At 39.0% G+C, this 18,232-nt stretch overlaps 1 protein-coding gene across 3 annotated transcripts in view; it reads left to right on the plus strand.

Annotated features, from left to right (window-relative positions):
• The window catches only part of SLIT2 (slit guidance ligand 2), a 373,810-nt gene that overhangs the window by 346,754 nt on the left and 8,824 nt on the right, over positions 1–18,232 (plus strand). For all 3 annotated transcript variants that reach the window (XM_039216602.1, XM_039216599.1, XM_039216600.1), the window contains 4 exons: positions 3,765–3,902; positions 4,003–4,243; positions 5,602–5,732; positions 17,545–17,699. In XM_039216602.1, the coding sequence (XP_039072533.1) occupies positions 3,765–3,902; positions 4,003–4,243; positions 5,602–5,732; positions 17,545–17,699 (665 nt within the window). The remainder of the gene's footprint in view (positions 1–3,764; positions 3,903–4,002; positions 4,244–5,601; positions 5,733–17,544; positions 17,700–18,232) is intronic.

The raw sequence follows: 18,232 nt of genomic DNA on the forward strand, positions 1-18,232 counted from the left end.
CTTCCTTAGTCAGCTTTTGGGCTTCTAAACAGGATAGTTTATAGTCCTTGCTTTCTTCCTCACTCCTGGCAGATAATAGAGTGGAGGGAATGTGATAGCTTTTATGGATAATACAAACCTTAAGGATTTCTTAATTAAATATTATCTTCTGTTTTGAAATTCGATCTCAGGAGCAAAAGAAAGACAAAAAAAAATGTTGGTCATAATGCAATTCCAAGTTCTAATGGGCTTGAAAAATAGTATTTGTAGAGAAAAGAATATAAAATAACTCTTAGCCACTGGTGGTGAACGTATGGTTCTCTTATCTTTTACTTTGATTTCTTTTCTCAGATAAATAATTCAGAATGTTTCAAAGCCTTTCTTCTTTCTTTTAATGCCTGGCATTTCAGTGGCTCTGCTCACATTAACACTGATGGAAGCTCTCTTCTCAGACTTTGTCCATCTCTTTGAGAATGTATATGGCCACTTAGGATCTATTTAACTTCAGACTTGTTTGCTTTGCTTTGTTATGATTTAGCATTAAAACCACTGGCTCATGAGCAAGCATGCCTCCTCAGTGAGCTCATTTTATTTTCCTAATTCATACATGTAGAGCTGGAAGTCTGTTCTCCTTAGAGGGTCTATACCCCACTTATTTTAATTCATCAGCCCTCCAGTAACTCTTAAATCTTGATTTTGCATATTCAGAGAAAACCCTCAGTGTTGAGTAATGTCCACATTCACTTGGACATTTTTAATTATCTTCATTCATTTAAGTACTAACAGCTTTAAAATGGAAAACTGGAACATTAGTAAAGACTAAACCACAAAGACTTTTATAGAATTATTAAGACTTAATAGAATTATTTTTAAATACTTACCATTTATTGATCATGCATTATATATGAAACACTATAGTAATTCTTTTACAGATAGTGTTTTTGTTTAAGCATAGTGTTTTTTATTTAAGCTTTTAACAGACCCGTTAGGTGGAAATTATTTTCTACTGTGTATGTTACAGATGAAGACACAGACACTTAGGAAGCTTAAGTAAGTTAGTCAAGATTGCATACACATATGCACGGCAAAGGGAACAACCCACAAAACTAATAGGCAACCAACCGAATGGGAAAAGATAGTTGCAAACTACATATCAGATAAAGGGTTGATAACCAGAATCTATAAGGAACTCCCCAGACTCCACACCCGAAAAACAAACAACCCAGTAAAGAAATGGACAGAAGATATGAACAGACACTTCTCCAAAGAGGACATCCAGATGGCCAACAAACGCATGAAACGATGCTCAGCATCCCTCCTCATCAGGGAAATACAAATCAAAACGACATTGAGATACCACCTCACACCAGTCAGAGTGGCTAAAATTAACTCAAGAAACAACAGATGTTGGCGAGGATGTGGAGAAACGGGCACCCTCTTACACTGTTGGTGGGAATGTAAACTGGTACAGCCCCTCTGGAAAACAGTGTGGAGGTTCCTCAAAAAATTAACAATAGAACTCCCCTATGACCCAGCAATAGCACTGCTAGGAATTTACCCAAGGGATATAGAAATGCTGAGGCATAGGAGCACATGTACCCCAATGTTCATAGCAGCACTCTCAACAATAGCCAAAACATGGAAAGAGCCTAAGTGTCCATCAACGGACGAATGGATCAAGAAGATGTGGTTTATCTATAGCATGGAATACTACATGGCAATGAGAAACAATGAAATCTGGCCATGTGTAGCAACATGGATGGACATTGAGGGTGTTATGCTGAGCGAAATAAGTCAGGCAGAGAAGGACAAATATCATATGTTTGCATGTATAGGAGGATTAGGAGGAACTTAACTGAGGAACAAGGGGGAGAGAAAGGGGGGAAATAGTGGGGGAAAGAGAGAGAGGCAAACCATGAGAGACTCTTGAATGCTCTGAAAACTGATGGATGTCGGGGGGAGGGGGGGATGGGCATGGAGGAGGGCACTCGTGGGGATGAGCACTGGGTGTTATGTGGAAACTAATTTGACAATAAACTATTTGTTAAAAAAAATAAATAAAAACATAAAAAAATAAATTGAAAAAAAAAAAAAAAAGATTGCATACACATAATGATGAAGCCAGACTACAAACCCAGTTCTAACTGCAAAGTCCGAATTCTGTAAAGCTAAATAAGCTGTAGTTTCCTGGTTTATTTGTTTTTTACAGTCAGTGAGCCCTCTCTTAACCCCAAAATAGAAATGCTCATGGAAGCGCAATGTGTGAAACTAACAAGTCACAACAGAAGAGCGTTGAAGGGGAGAGGGGAGGGAAACGGGAAGCTGCCAGTAGCCTCCTTCCGTTCCGTGGTCCCTTATTGCTTCTCAAAGCACAGATGGAAAATGACTGCACGTGCCATGCTGCTTTCTCCACAGGCAACCATAAAGTATTCCGTCCTTCACTGGTGAGAAATCCGGACTCTCTTGTCAGATTGCTTGGGTTTAGTACCTGGCTGGGGCAGTTATGAGTCGAATACCCTTGGGTAAATCCCTTAACCAATTTGTCTGTGACTTTCCTCACCTGTCATGTGAGACAGTGGTGATACTGCTCTGTCACAGGGCCATGGAGAAAAATTCCATGAATCCACAAACGCGAAGTGGTTAGAACAGGGCATAGCACCAGGAAGTGCTCAGAGAATGCCACCAGTACGTGTGATGGTTCTTCATCAATGCAGTGAGACCCCTCCTTCCCCAGTGCCACCAGAGTGAACAAACAAGATGACAGCTGTCCATGGAATTGGCCCCTGGAATTTTTTTATCAGTTCCCCTGCCCTATTCTATTAGGCGTGCCCACTTCTGCCATAATGATTGTCTGGATTCACTAGGAATTAAAGTTTCCAATGCTGACATATTTTTTTCCGTAAAATTTTATTTTATTCCAATACATACATTCTCTTTCTTAATTTGCTTTTAATTTTATTTATTTATTGAGAGAGAGAGATTGAGAGAGAATGAGAGCACAAGGGGGTAGTCACAGAAAAAGAGACAGAGACAGACAGAGAATCCCAAGCAGGCTCCACATCATCAGTGCAGAGCCCAATGCGGGGCTCCGTTCTCAATGAACTATGAAATCATGACCTGAGCAAAAACCGAGAGTTGGACCCTTAACCAGCTAACCCACCGAGCTGCCCCAATACATCCATTCTCTACTAGGAAAAAATTTTCAATTATTTTTAAAATATGTTTAATATTTTTGGTAAATTTTGCAACATAGCACTTCCATTGTCTCAACTGTTCAAAGGAGTTAGAGCAAATGAAAATAGAGGACATTGTAGACAAAAATAGTGGGGACGGAGGGAAGGAAGGAAAAGGGGATGGAGGGGGGAAGGAGGGAGAAGATGGGAGAGAAGATGGAGGAGAGGGGAGGGATGGAAGAAAGCAAACAAGAATGGGAGGGGGAGAGAAGGAAGGAGGGACACGTGTGCATTTGCATTCTCATTTGGATCATGGATGATTACTAATTATACCATTGTGACATATTGCACTGAGAAAGCACGGAATGACTGTGTTCTAGGCATCCATTAATTTGGGGGTTCTCTGAGCCCCCAAAACATAAGTTTTGGATATTTTGCTTTAGTTATAGTGTATTTTCATAGAAGTATAGTTGACACACGCTGCTACCTTAGTTCTAGGTGTACTAAGTACGTTTTCTAAAGATAGCGCCCTTTTTTCCTAGATGAAATGCATCTGTTTTGCTTACCTTGGCTCGGTTCAGTTTGAGACTGTTTACCTGCTTGTTCAAACAGATGTGACTGCACACCAGGATACATAGGCGAGCACTGCGACATTGACTTTGATGACTGCCAAGATAACAAGTGCAAAAACGGAGCCCATTGCACAGATGCCGTGAACGGCTATACGTGCATCTGTCCCGAAGGCTACAGGTAAAAGTAGACATAGAGATTTGGGGTAGAGTTAAGTCTTACAGAAGGACCGCAGTTCCCATGCAATTAAAAGCAATGTGTTCTTTCTGTGTTTCCTTAGTGGCTTGTTCTGTGAATTTTCTCCGCCCATGGTCCTCCCGCGTACCAGTCCCTGTGATAATTTTGATTGTCAGAACGGTGCCCAGTGCATCATCAGGATAAATGAGCCAATATGCCAGTGTCTTCCCGGCTACCAGGGAGAGAAGTGTGAAAAGTTGGTTAGTGTGAATTTTGTAAACAAAGAGTCTTATCTTCAAATTCCTTCAGCCAAGGTTCGTCCTCAAACGAACATCACTCTGCAGGTAAGGCATCTCCCACCAGCAAGGGCTGATTCCATCCTAAGCCACATTTGGCTTCAAATCATAAACATCTGGTAGTTCGTGAGTGATACTATTTCTTAAAAAAACAGGTTATCGACTGCATAACCCAGTGACAGAAAATGTTCTCTGTATGAAAATCTTAAGTGATTCTTCTCTATAGCATTTGTATTTTTCAAAACTAAATGAGAACCAGCTATTTTTATTCACTACTTGATCATGAATTACATAGAGCCCAACAAAATAAATGTTTGGTGCTCTGGTGAAGACATGTCTATTTATTTATTTTTATGACTCGGAGTTTAAGGCTCTGTTGCGTGCGAGGCGGTGTGTGTGTGTGTGTGTGTGTGTGTGTGTGTGTGCTGTTCTTAGGAATCCTGTAGGTTAGGAGAACATCGGTGAGGCAACACACCTTGACAAAATATTCAGCTCGTGCTTTTTATTTCTCACTCGGAACCTTTAAGAAGCCACATGAAATTAACAAACTCCAATTTTAAGGCTTTTCACCATGTCACTGTATCTCATTGAGCCAGTCATTCAGACCCGCAGGAAGGAGGTGAGACTAGATTAGGATCATGAATTCAGCACACGTGGGGCAAGTTGGGACTGCATGTTTCTTTTATGTGGTAAGGAAAATATTTTAATATATTTTGAATTCAAATGACTTTAGCCAATTAACATAGATGCCACTCCTTATTAAGTTTACCCTGACACTCCAGTGAGGGGCAAGGAGCTCTTAACAGCCATGAGGAATGGGACTCGGGAAGGCAGACACGCCTTCCTTAAAAAGCCCGTCTCCCTAACTTCCACCATTTGCCACACCAAATTGTTACAAGAAGAACCTAGTGGGGTTCAGGTATAAATCCTGATTTTTATTGCCTTGGTCCTGTAAAAGCCCACAAAGGCCAGAAAGCAGGATAAAAAGAGATGTCCCACTGTCCATGCCATAACTGTGAAGAATGTTTTTTTTTTTTTGCATGGAATATAAAAATCAGTCTCACTCAGTGCAATTACATTTCATATATGCCATAAAGACAACCTAGAACAGGAGCGAAAAGAACAGGTAAGTGAAAATCTCCAGCAGAGAACGTTTTAGGCACATCTAATGGTGTTTACTTAAGTGTCTGTTATTGTGAGGTTTTTTAATTCTTTATAAATCTATTTGCATCAAAGGAATCTAGGAATGGGCCACCTTTCAAGTCAATCATTTCAGCACACATTACTGTTTCCTCACAGCTATTAGGAAAAAAATAAGCTGTAGAAAACCCCTTCACTAAGCGATCTTTTTGATGAAGTACGTGTGGATGACAGTGCGTTCTAATGTCAGGGTTGCTTCCTACTAGATTGCCACAGACGAAGACAGCGGAATCCTCCTATATAAAGGTGACAAGGACCATATTGCCGTTGAGCTGTATCGGGGACGGGTTCGTGCCAGCTACGACACCGGCTCCCACCCGGCTTCTGCCATTTACAGGTGAGTGTCTCCCAGTTACTGTTAAAGGTGAAAACAGCTGTTCAGTGAAGGGCTATTTCTCCTCTGTTGTTCTGTATTGGGTGAGGGGAGGGAGTAATTTGGCCACAGCAGGCTTAGGATCAGTGTCTTATTTAGGGGCCCGTCCATACTCAAGTTGGATAGTGGAGGAGAGATTCTTAAGGGGACTCTTTACAGAGACTGGTCGGGATAGTACAGTAACCTGCAGCCAGTAACAAGGGCTACAGCTACTCCCCGTATGCCTGAAGGGGTAAGTGGAGGCAGCACTCAGAAAAGAACTTGTAGCAAGGGCTGCCTTGGAGCTGAGCCCTTCAATAAAAGAATGCAGTTGGTCTTTGGAGGAGGAACCAGGCTTTTAACTACCCAGCCACCCTTCTTCTGCCCGACAGTCCCCTGCCTGTGCTCCCCTTTGGCCAGATCAAATCCCAGACCAGAGGAACCCTGATCACAGTAATGTAGCTTGCACATGAGCCTCCCAGACCCCAGAGCAGAGTGAATACAGGTAGAGAGTAGCTCTGAGAAAGAAACTGCAAGCTACCCAACACAGTGAGGAATTTAGCATTACCTTTTTTCATGCAGCATTTATTTATTGAGCACCTACTGTGTGCCAGGCACTGATCCAAGCTTTAAGGAACAACACCCTTGTTCTTAGGGAGACTACACATAGTAGTAAGCCAAGGGACACATATCATATGTGATTGGTAATGTTATTTATTTTGGAAATTCCCTAATAATATAGTGATATTGGTGATATTTGGAGGATCTGAAAGGAGTGGTATTCATGAAGCATACATTTTGCTGGAAATGTGCTTTTTGCATAAGATTAACCTCTGTTGGATCTCAACACTAATTCACTATCGTAGAAATATCTGCAACCAATTAGAGCAAGGTCACAAAGTCATATGCAGTTAGGGTTTTTCAGACAGGTAACTTAAGTGAGCTAATCAGGCTGGCTGCAAGAGAAAACGAAGTTCTCATCATTTTACTCTTGAAAAGATCGAACTGTTTAAAATTACATTGTAATAACTTCTATGATAAATAGCTTGATGTTGGCAATGTAATAGAAGTGCCTGTGACAGGAGTGAGCTAGAAGCAAACCTTAGTCAAAAGAGGGCCAGACTAAGGGCACCTGGGTGGCTCAGTTGGTTAAGCATCTAACTTTGGCTTAGATCATGATCTTGCAGTTGGTGGGTTCGAGCCTAATGTCGGGCTCTGTGCTGACAGCTCAGAGCCTGGAGCCTGCTTTGGATTCTGTGTCTCCCTCTCTCTCTGGCCCTCCCCTGCTCACACTGTATCTGTCTCTCTCTCTCAAAAAATAAATAAACATTAAATAAAAAAATAAGAGGGCCAGACTTCATCTACCCAGTTCTCCCTAAATGTTGCCATGGGAAAATGTGGGCCCCATTTTTACCAGAACTCCTGGGTTTTCAAGGAAAAGACATAAATCTGGATGTTTTAATGTAAATATTCCATCCTTTAAGTATAGATTCATATTTTTAAAAAATACTACATGTGGGGAACAAAAAGCACCTGTAAGCCAAACCCTGACTAAAACCTGGGGGCATTGAGTTGTAGATACTGGCCTTCATATTATTTTTTTAATGTTTATTTATTTATTTTGAGAGAGAGAGAGGGGGAATGAAAGCAGGAGAGATAGGGAGAGAGAGAATCCCAAGCAGGCTCTGCACTGTCAGCACAGGGCCTAATGCAGGGCTTGATATCACAAACTGTGACATCAAAACCTGAGCCAAAATCATGAGTCAGACGCTTAACCAACGGGGCCCTGGCCTCTACATTATTGACATCGGTGTCGATATGCTTCAAAAGCCTTCACGCACTTGCTCATCCTTTGTACCAGTTCCAGGAAAGTAGACGGCAATTGTAGCCACGAATGGAATCCACTAGTCCTCTTAGTGGTCAGCTAACCCACTTGGGAATATTTAGAGCATGGAAATAAACACATAATTATTGGTTTCCAAGGGGAATATGAATTTCATCTCCAAATGGTGATGAATTAATGCCAGTATTTTAGATACTGCTAGGCCTTAAATTATGTATCCTCAATTTGGTTCAGCCCATAAAAAAGTTTCAGAATATCGATTTTGTGGTTCATTTTTGTTTTTTACTTTTCTCTTTTATTTTATGCAATGAAAGAGCGCAGCCCTCTCAGAAACCATCATAAGGGTTATTGAAGGTGGTTTCTTAAGGCTAGCATTCACATAAAATATAAGTAAAATACTTGTAGATAAGTTGTAGAAACCCATGTGATTATATCAAAATGAGAAATTACCATAAAGAGCTTATTTTGAGTTTATGTTCTTACCATGGTTGGCTGACAAACAATAAGCGTACCATATGATGTTTATAAAAAAGAATAATATCACATGATAAGCTTTCCATTATGAGCCACGAGTCCATTTCTCTGTTGGCAGACCATCTGATAGGGACATCTGTTGTAAGGTCCAGGGTTTTTCATTTAATTCTTGGTTTTTGATTTATGGCACAAAAATCAAGAAAAGTCATCACATCACGTTATTTTTAAGTAAAAGAAAAGCAGCAATTACCTAGAATTGAGATGAGAGATGATTGATATGGAATATATATGTATATATTATATATATATGAATATATTAATACTCCAGTATGGAATAGAAAAGGAATGATTCTGTGAAATAGAAACTACAGAGAACAGTTGAATTGTTTCAGCCCACTAGGAGATTTTAGTATTTGACAAGTAAAAGTACTGGTGCTAGGATGTGTTTTCAAATCTAGGCCTGGCCAATTACTAGTGCAGAAACTTGGAGCAGATACTTAATGTGTCTGTGCCTCAAACATCATAGTTGTAAATAATGATACAGCACATACCCCATAAAGTCTCTCTGAGTATTAAATCCCAAAGTCAGGTCTGTCCTCACTTCTCACTCACATTGTCTTCATTCTCATCTACATGTAGCAATACAGAAAAGTTTTTCTGGCATCTATTTCCAGAGTAGAGCAGGGGGGTTGAAAGTGTATTCTCTATCCTTATCCATTAACACTAGAAGTACAAATTGTTTACAATTTCCATAGAGAGCAATTTGAAAATATCTACCCAGATTACAAATACATTTACTTTCTAACCTATGAAATCCCAGTTCTGGGAATTTATGCTACAGATATACCTGAAGATAAAGAAATGATATGTGCACAGGTACTGCACTGTGTCATTGGTTATAAAAACAAAAGTTAGGAAATAGCCCATTTCTAATCTGTACAATGGGATATACAGTTTAAAAGGAAGGTGGAAAGGGAAGGAGGAAGTTTTCTATGTAGGATATAGAAAGATCTTCAAGGTACATTGCTCGGTTCAGAAGGAAAAGAAAAGGAAGACAGAACAGTGTCAAAGGTGCATAAGTAAATACATATATTTTTAGATCCATGCATTTGCATAATGAAAAACAGAAATGGGGCACCTGGGTGGCTCAGTCAGTTGAGCACCCAACTCTTGATTTTGGCTCAGGTCATGATCCTAGCACTGTGGAATAGAACCCCACATCCGGCTCTGTGCTGAGCCAGGAGCCTGCTTGGGATTCTCTCTCTCTCTTTCTCTCTCCCCCTCCCCACCCCTTCCCTGTGCTCACACATATGCACAACTCTCTGTCTCTCAAATAAATAATTTCATTAAAAAAAAAGAAAAAAGGAGAGAGAAACTAGGATTAGAGAGCAATGAGTGGGATGGAAGCAAGATTTGTATATAAATACCATTTTACATCATTTTGAAATTCAAACCATTTGAATGCCATTACCACTCAAAACTAACATTAGATAGAGAAGAGCAGGTGCTCTAAAGACGGTCTGCCTGGATTCAAGCCCGAGCCCGAGCACTGCCCTTTGTTAACAGTACGCCACAGGTAAATGGCATGAGCTCTCTGGGCCTCACCTGGCATGTGGGTATAGTAAATCAGAGTTCCATTTTGTAAGAATTTTATGATTTGATACATGAAAAAATATTCAGAACAACATTTACCAACTAGTGATTGCTTTTGGAGGTCATAAATTTAGAATGTCCAAAATGGAGCTTATTTTCTTTGCTTCACCCAAACCTGTGTCCCTGTCACATTCTTAATGTCATTGAGAGGCATCATAAACATAATGGAGTTACTCTTCATCTTTTTCTTTGCTTCACTTTCAACTTGAAATTTGTCCCAAGTCTTCCCTCTGCTCCTATTAATTTTCTGGCATTTATCCAAATGCTTCTGACCTTGCTCAGGCCCTACTAAAGTGTGACCTCTGATGAAAGGTACTCCTTCTCCATCAATATAGAGAAAGCCATCAATAACACTGTGGCCATCTGCTTTCCTATAAATTGCTTAGTAATTATTTTGTTTGGTTGAATTAAATGTTCAAACTTAGATGTGCTTCTGCTTTACATAACATTATTAAAATACCCTAATGTTTTAAAAGGGAATAGTTTTACATATTCTTACACCAGAAAATTTGTTGACTTTAATTACTTGATTTTATGTTTCAAAACATTTAATTTAGTAAAAATTTATTTTCCAATTCCTGCATTATTTAATGTGCTTTTGGAACATTGTGTGTGGGAATAGTTTGTACATCAAGTACCTCTTTTCGGTTGCCTGGTTAATCTTCAACATTGATGGAAATGGATTTTGTTTATTTTAGTAAGTGAAATCTGATGAAATTAGGGGGAAATAATTATCCATCAGGCTTTTGTTTCTGTAAGATTTCTTTGGTTTAAAAAGCTTCATTTTAGATGTCAGTCATTGTCTTAAATGAATTGAAATGACAACCATTATTTCGTGGAATTATGTCTAGAGAGAGCAGTTACATAGCTTGAAGTGTGTTTAAGAAAATTCATGATGTAGTTATTCCTTCTTCACAGAAGTAAAATGGCATGCATATTTTCTCATTTTATCTCTTATATCTGACAGGAGAGCGAGGTTTATGCAGACCTACATACCGCCCACAGGGCCAGCCATGTGGGCAGTGGTGTGGAACCATTGTTTTCAAATAGCACGCATCAGAATCACCTAAAAAGTGTGTCAGAAAACAAATCACTGGGCTACACCTCTAGTTTCTGATTCAGTTCCTGGATGAGCCCCCAAATGTTCATTGCTACAAGCTCCCAGGTGATGCACCGGCCCAGGGACCACAATTTGAGAACCACTTGTGTCAAAGGAATGTGTTTGAACTGTGCTCTGAGAGCCAGTAGTATACCTCTCTTCCCATATCCACATTCTGTGACATCATGCCATATGTTGATGTAGAAATCTGCCATGTTGGGAATGTGTCCACCACAAAGTCGGTATGTGCATGAAATCCAGGCTCTTTTCCTTATTTCAGAGAACCAGTTGTTACACAGTGCCAGCACCCAACTGTCTAAGGGACCTGATCTGCAGCAACAGAGGAACAGAAGCTACTTAACAAGTGGATGAATGTAGAATATCACACACATGCCTAATTTTTATAGTGCTTAGAGAATAGCATAGAAAGGTACTGGGTGATAATGCCGTGATTGAGTGAATGAATGAGTAAATGAATGCCTAAACATAGAGCTAACATCAGCAGTAGATCCTGAGATAGGGATGGACATTTTTCTAAAGCAGGCTGATAATTGTCCTTCAAAGTGACTTTTCTTCATCTACATGGGCAGAAACTTAAAAAAAAATTAATAAAAATGGTACGCTTCTTTCTTTAGATTCAGATTAATGTTATTTTTCAAACCAGACAGCTTCTTTGGAAACATAATCAACTACTATTTAAAAATAAGGAAATCAAGGGTGCCTGGGTGGCTCAGTCAGTTGAGCATCTGACTCTTGGTTTCAGCTCAAGGCATGATCTCAGGGGCCTGGGATCAAGCCCGGGATCAGGCTCTGTGCTGAGCATGGAGCCTGCTTAAGATTCTCTGAATCTTTCTCTTTTTCTCTCTCTCTTTCTCTCTTTCTCTTTCTCTCTCTCTCTCTCTCTCAAAATAAAATAAAATAAAAATGAGGAAATCCGGCTTCCAGTTATGGAGTGAATAAGTCATGGGGGTAAAGGGCACAGCATGGGGGTATAGCCAGTGGTACTGTAATAATGCTGTATGGTGACATAGGGTGGCTACACTTGTAGGGAGCACAGCACAATGTATAGAGTTGTTGGATTACAATGTCGTACACATAAAAGTAACATTGTGTCAACTGGGATTTTTAAAAATTAATTATTGTTTTTAATGAGGAGGTCAGATGAACCATCTTATGAAGGTGCAGGATAGTATCACGCAGTTAGCAGTTTCAGTATTTAGGGAACAGCACAACATCACCGGACTTTTCCCTACCAGTTGTTAGGTTTGGTTGGCTCTACAGCCTCTGGGTTATGCAGTTTACACTCTTACATGAGGGGGGAAAAAAAAAGGAGAAGGAGAAGAATTTAGTCTCTTTGGGAAAACAGACAGTAGACAGAATCTGCAAGGTCTCATTTCCAAGACAAACACTCAGCAGATCTTGACAATGCCATATGGGAAGGGAACACTGTTTACCAGCTTTATAACTTTGAGCAAGTTACTTCACCCCTTTGTGCTTCGATTTCCTAGTTTAAACAATTGGACATATATCTGTTTTTCATGCATTATTTGGAAAACTGAAAATAACAAATGTAAAATCCCTACTATGGTGCTAGGCAAAAAGCAGGCTCACAGTCATCACTGATGCTGGTGGTTTATAGATATTCTTGATGCTCTGATATCCAGATAAGGAAGGATAAATGCAAATGTCATTTGCACTTATATGCATATGAGTGTGACTCATACTGTATGTTCAAATGTAAAAGTCCCTTTTTAATTTAGTGCATTTTTATTTAAATTAGGTAATGTGCCTCAAAAGCACTTACTAAAATGTAAGTACACTTGGTCAATCAATTATTTTGTAAAACATCCCTTTGAAAACTTGTATCCATATGCATTAATACCTTTAATCTCCAGAGCACCTGGGTGGCTCAGTCAATTGGCCTCTAACTTGGGCTCAGGTAATGGTCTCGCCATTCATGAGTTGGAGCCCCACATTGAGCTTTGTGCTCTCAGCAGCAGAGATCTCCTCAGAAACTCTGTCCCCCTCTCTCTCTGTCCCTCCCTTGCTCTCACTCTCTGTCTCCATCTCTCTCAAAAATAAATAAGCATTAAAAAAAGAATAATACCTTTAATCCCCTTTGACCTCCTATTCCTTTTGATTTAAAGAGGTAGGCAGGAAAATATTTCATCACCAATCTCCACAGATGCAATATCCTCATCCTAGAGATAATCAAAATGAGATGACCAGTTGAATTCGTCTGGCTTCTGATTCCTGTTTCATTGCACAGAATATGCCAACAGATTCTTTAAATTTTTAAGGCGAAAAGCTAGAGCTCACATAAGCCAAGTGAACTGTTTTTTAAACTACTGAAATACCTGAAGATTTATGGTTGGGATAGAAATATAAAAATGTCATCTTGAGGTGTCCTATATAAAGAAAAAGAAGGAAAGAAAGATGGGAGAGAGAGAAGGAGAGAAAGAGAGAAGAGAGGAAGGAAAGGAAAGGGAAGGAAGGAAGGAAGGAAGGAAGGAAGGAAGGAAGGAAGGAAGGAAGGAAGGAAGGAAAAGAAAGAAAAGAAAGAAGGAAGGAAGGAAGGAAGGAAGGAAGGAAGGAAGGAAGGAAGGAAGGAAGGAAGGAAGGAAAGGAAGGAAGGTCAGAGCAAGTTAGAGCCTCTCTTCAAGCTCTGAGTTTTTAAACTCTTTTTCTGTAATAAAACCATAAGACATAGTTGAGTAACTGCTTTGTTTTCATATATCCACTGAGAAATTCAAGAAAACAAAATCTCAGCTAATAGTTAAGTGTAGTAAAACTAAATGCATAATAATGGTAATAAATTCAATGTGTGTTCCCAGTGGAAAGTCTCAATGTTAAGTGATTCACTTGTGACTCTCATGAGTCATCAAATACACAGTTCCCTTGGGAGTAGTGAAAGAGAGCACATCAATACTTCTCGGAACCCAAAAGGATGTTGTGCATTGTGAGTGGATAGAGAATGACCGAGATAGACTGTAAAATCGATTATGGCTCAGTTGTATCTTGTAACAACTGGTGTGTTAGCCACTGCTTTTATTTTAAACCGTATAGACCCAAAGGATTTCTGGGCATCCCCTGGTTCATCTCCTGCTTCAAAGGACAGCATGAAACACCAAGTTAGAATATTCTTAGCTCTTAAATATTGTCTTCAGGCTCATATACAAAATATCATCTTAAAGAGCAAAGAATCTAAAAATATTAATTTCCCAATACTTATCTATCAAAATACCACGATGAGGCCTCATTTAATTCCAGGGAAGTATAAATGGAATTAAGTTTAGTGATAACTTTTGAGAGGAAAAATCTAATCAGTCTAAATTTCACATGTGATTGGGAAAATAGAATCCAAATCTATGTTTGAAATCTATATGCTTTGTATGTATTCTCAAAACCTGCCAACTCTTATTATAAGATTATTACTTTGGGGGCGAATGGGTGGGTCAGTTGATTACAAGTCCAACTGGCTCAGGTCATTGTCTAGTTCGTGGGTTCAAGCCCTACATCTGTCAGCACAGAGCCTGCTTCAGATCATCTGTCTCCTTCTCTTTCTGTCCCTCACCTGCTCTCACTCTCTCTCTTTCTCAAAAATACACAAACATTTTTAAAATATAAGATTATTACTTTTTTTATATAATTCCGTGATTCCTATTAAATGTACCAAACTGTGTAACCGTAATATAAGGTTATTTTTCATAGAACATTATTGAGATATTGGGGAGAAAATCACTTATTAAAGACTCATTAGTGGTGAGAACACACACCATTTGTGTAGTACTAGGTTGTTTTCTTTTTATTCAGGTTTTTTATTGTAAAAGTGGTGCATAATAATTAAAAATGTGTACTCTAGAAACAGGGACCCTGGCTTCAAATCTGTTTTGCAGCTGACTTTGCCACCTTGAGTACCCTAAGTGCCCAGTTGTTAGGGTTGTTTTGGTTCTTAAAAGAGTTATTACATGTAAAGGTCTTAGAACAGCACCTCTCCTATAGTCTGTGCTAAGTAATTCTTTGGTATTATTTGCATTTCCCTGGTGAGGGAAATAAAAGAGAAAAATGACCTGAAGTCACGCTAATCCAATGTCACACATCTAAGGAGACCTAGGACAGACTGAACCAGATTTATCTCCCACCATTTCCTGTTAAATATGGCTACCAAAAAATCCAAATTTTTAAGTAAAATGCAACTTTTAGATGTCCTTCCCTAGGGCTGCTTGAAACCTCTTGATGATACCTGTAATCCAGTCAGTAGTGCTAAAAAACTATGCTATTGTTAACAAGTCTCCCTCACCTTTCACTTACTTAACATATATTTATTGAGCATCTACTCTTTATCAGAAATTCTACTGGGTACATTAAGGAATACAGAAATAAATAATACATGGCTCCTGCTTTCAAGTAGCTTACTCAGTTATAGTGCATCAAACACTATCATTAACGATGATGTGCCAGTATTGATTGTCTAAGACTGATGTGTGACCAGGAACCCATTTTCCTGTACAAATGGGCCTTTTCTTTGCAAATGTAAAGCAAAAAAGGAGGTCTCATTTTAATACTTATGACTTCATCAAAGTCAATGCTCATAGAGCAGCCACATAAAACCATTTGCATGCTGTATATGACAACAACGGAAAAAGCAATTGGTCACCACTCTCTGTATGTATATCTTCATTCTAATATTTTACATAAAACTTTCAGTAACTTGAACAAGATATGGCCCCAAGGAAGCTGTTAGGTTTCTAGTAGTCTTTAGCATTATTTTACAATTAACATCAAAAATAAAGCTAACTAATTTCTTCCTGAAAAAGATACTGAAACAATATTGGATTATTTGTACGATGATGGTGGTGGTAGTGATGGTGATACTGATATCTAACATTTACCTTTGCACCTTCTATATGCTGGATGTTTCACTCTGCATATGTAAAAATATTATTTCGTACAGATCTCCAATTAATCATTAATCATCAGAGGGCAAAATATACACTAGCATTTACTGAAGAGAAGACTGAAGTGTATAAGCCATTAAGTAACTTATCTAAGGTCAAACATTTCATAAATACAAGACCAGGATTCAAATTCGGATTCATCTGACTCCAAAATCTGTATGCTTAACCCTTAGCTAATATTACCATCTGGTATATTCCTTCAGAAGACAATCCTATTTAAGACCAGTAGCAGTTGGTATACAACTTTTTTAGTAAATGGTTTTCCTGTATATTGTTTCCTCTATTGATTTTAATGATATCACGTGTTGTGATAATTAAATCTGAGGAGATAAAAACATTCACTGGCATATTTAATATTTATCACTCAGATTATGATATCTGAGACAGGCTATGAAGGACCTTTGTACATGTGAACTCTTGCAACCATTTAAAACCAGAGAACTGTAAATGTTTTCACGGTTTGCAGAATGGTGTATATTGCGGTCAAACCACAAAACCTTTTTTATTCTGTGTTGGCAAACAAAGGGAGAGGATTAGACACCTGTGATGAGAACCATACAGAAATGTCAACATATTTTTTCCATTGTTTTCCAGTCTTGGCCTATTTGCAAGTTAAAATATCAGTACCCAGAAACTGAAGCCATCAGCTTGTATAAGGAAGAATAGGTATTCACAGTTTCTCTATCATATGTGCCCATGTTTCCGTGTTTGAGCATTTTTTTCAGTCTTCCTAGTTGATATCCCAATATATTGGCTCTTTAATATTCACTACTTACTTTTGGCCCCAACTTCCATTATGCCATATTTTGCCCCCATGGTGACAGGTCAGTATATTCCTGATGCTGCCATGTATTGATTCCTGTTTTCTTCATTGGCCCCACACTCCTCTTTGCTGTTAACCCTTGTGTTAGATTTACAAGCCCACTTTACAGACGTATAGCACCTTCGTAGTAATTGCACTGCAGGTCATCTTATTTTCAATTCCTATTTTTCATTTATCTCAGTTTCTTAATCTTTTTGTTTTTATCCAGTTTGTGAACTTCCATAAGCCCTCTCAAATTCTGGAATGACTGTTAGACCTGGCCCTTACAAGTCATAGAAAACCGAAGAAGCACTGTCCACACTAGATCCCCTAGCTATGGCTGTGTTAAGCATTCCATTGAATCTGTTACTCTCCACTGAGCATAGACTTCACAGTAATCTCATTTGATGGCCATCCCTCTGAAAAATGCAAGGAAAGGAAGAGGTATTATCAGTTAATAAATTTCAACAATCACAATAATCTCACCAAGTCGGTTCTTCCTGTATTTGTGTGTATGTTTGGGTAAGTCTTACTGTCCAGCATTTAAAAGATCAAAGCCAGTCATAATCTGTAGAGGATATTTGGCACCAACGTAGGTTCTTTGTCTTAAATGCAATTTGGAGTAATAGTATCTCAGAAAAAAACAACTTAAGTAGCATTTAAAAACAAAAGAATAAATTATCCTTTGTAATTTCTACATAGTGGAAGAATAAGACTGGAGAGTGATTCGGTGTATCCATTTCCACTCTTCCCAATGGGAAGACAAGCTTATTTTGTATCCATTCCTAAAAAGTAGAAATTGTCTGTACTTCATCTTCTATCTTTAAATCAACTACTGGTGTTTATCCTTATTACTGTTAGATAGGAGTATCTTTTCCTAAGGAGTGCTTATTGGACTTAGTATTTTAACTTCTTTCTGTTAATAAAAAGAAAGCTGAAGCATCAGTTAAGTTGATTTTTCTTTGTAGCGTGGAGACGATCAACGATGGAAATTTCCACATTGTGGAACTGCTTGCCCTGGATCAGAGTCTCTCCCTCTCAGTGGATGGAGGGAGCCCCAAAATCATCACCAACTTGTCAAAGCAGTCAACTCTGAATTTTGACTCTCCGCTCTATGTAGGAGGTAAGCTGTGTTCCAAATCCGGTGGATCTGTGATTCTCACTGCAGACTAATTCTGAAGTTGCTGATCCCCGGTATTGTGGCCTTTGACAAATAGTGATCAATCATTGAAAGATGGACAGCTGCAAGGATAGAAAAGAGTGAGCCCTGGGTATGTTTAGGAGACCTGTTTTGTGCCTGTACCAGCCTGTCAGTAACCACTGTTGTGGATGGACAGTTTCTTGTGGTTCTTATTATGATTACAAAGAGCCCTCTAGCAAAAACCATCAGAAAACGTTGGAGAAAAATTAGAGTTTTATTACTTAAGAAGAGCTGAAAATTACACAGCATACCTGAGGCCACACAGCAAGGTCTTAAGGAGAGAAAGAGAGAGACAGAGAGAGCACATGTGAGAACAACACATGAGCCTGGGATGCTGCTTTTACTGGGGTCAAGGCCATGCTATAAAGAAAAAGACAAAAGGTTTTGTCAAATGGTACCATCTCAGATTATCTATGCTATCAGTCGCCAACTCATGTAGATAAGAAGATAATCAT

This window comes from Hyaena hyaena, unplaced genomic scaffold (genome assembly GCF_003009895.1).
Source record: "Hyaena hyaena isolate Hyena2069 unplaced genomic scaffold, ASM300989v1 scaffold_640, whole genome shotgun sequence".
Classification (NCBI taxonomy): domain Eukaryota; kingdom Metazoa; phylum Chordata; class Mammalia; order Carnivora; family Hyaenidae; genus Hyaena; species Hyaena hyaena.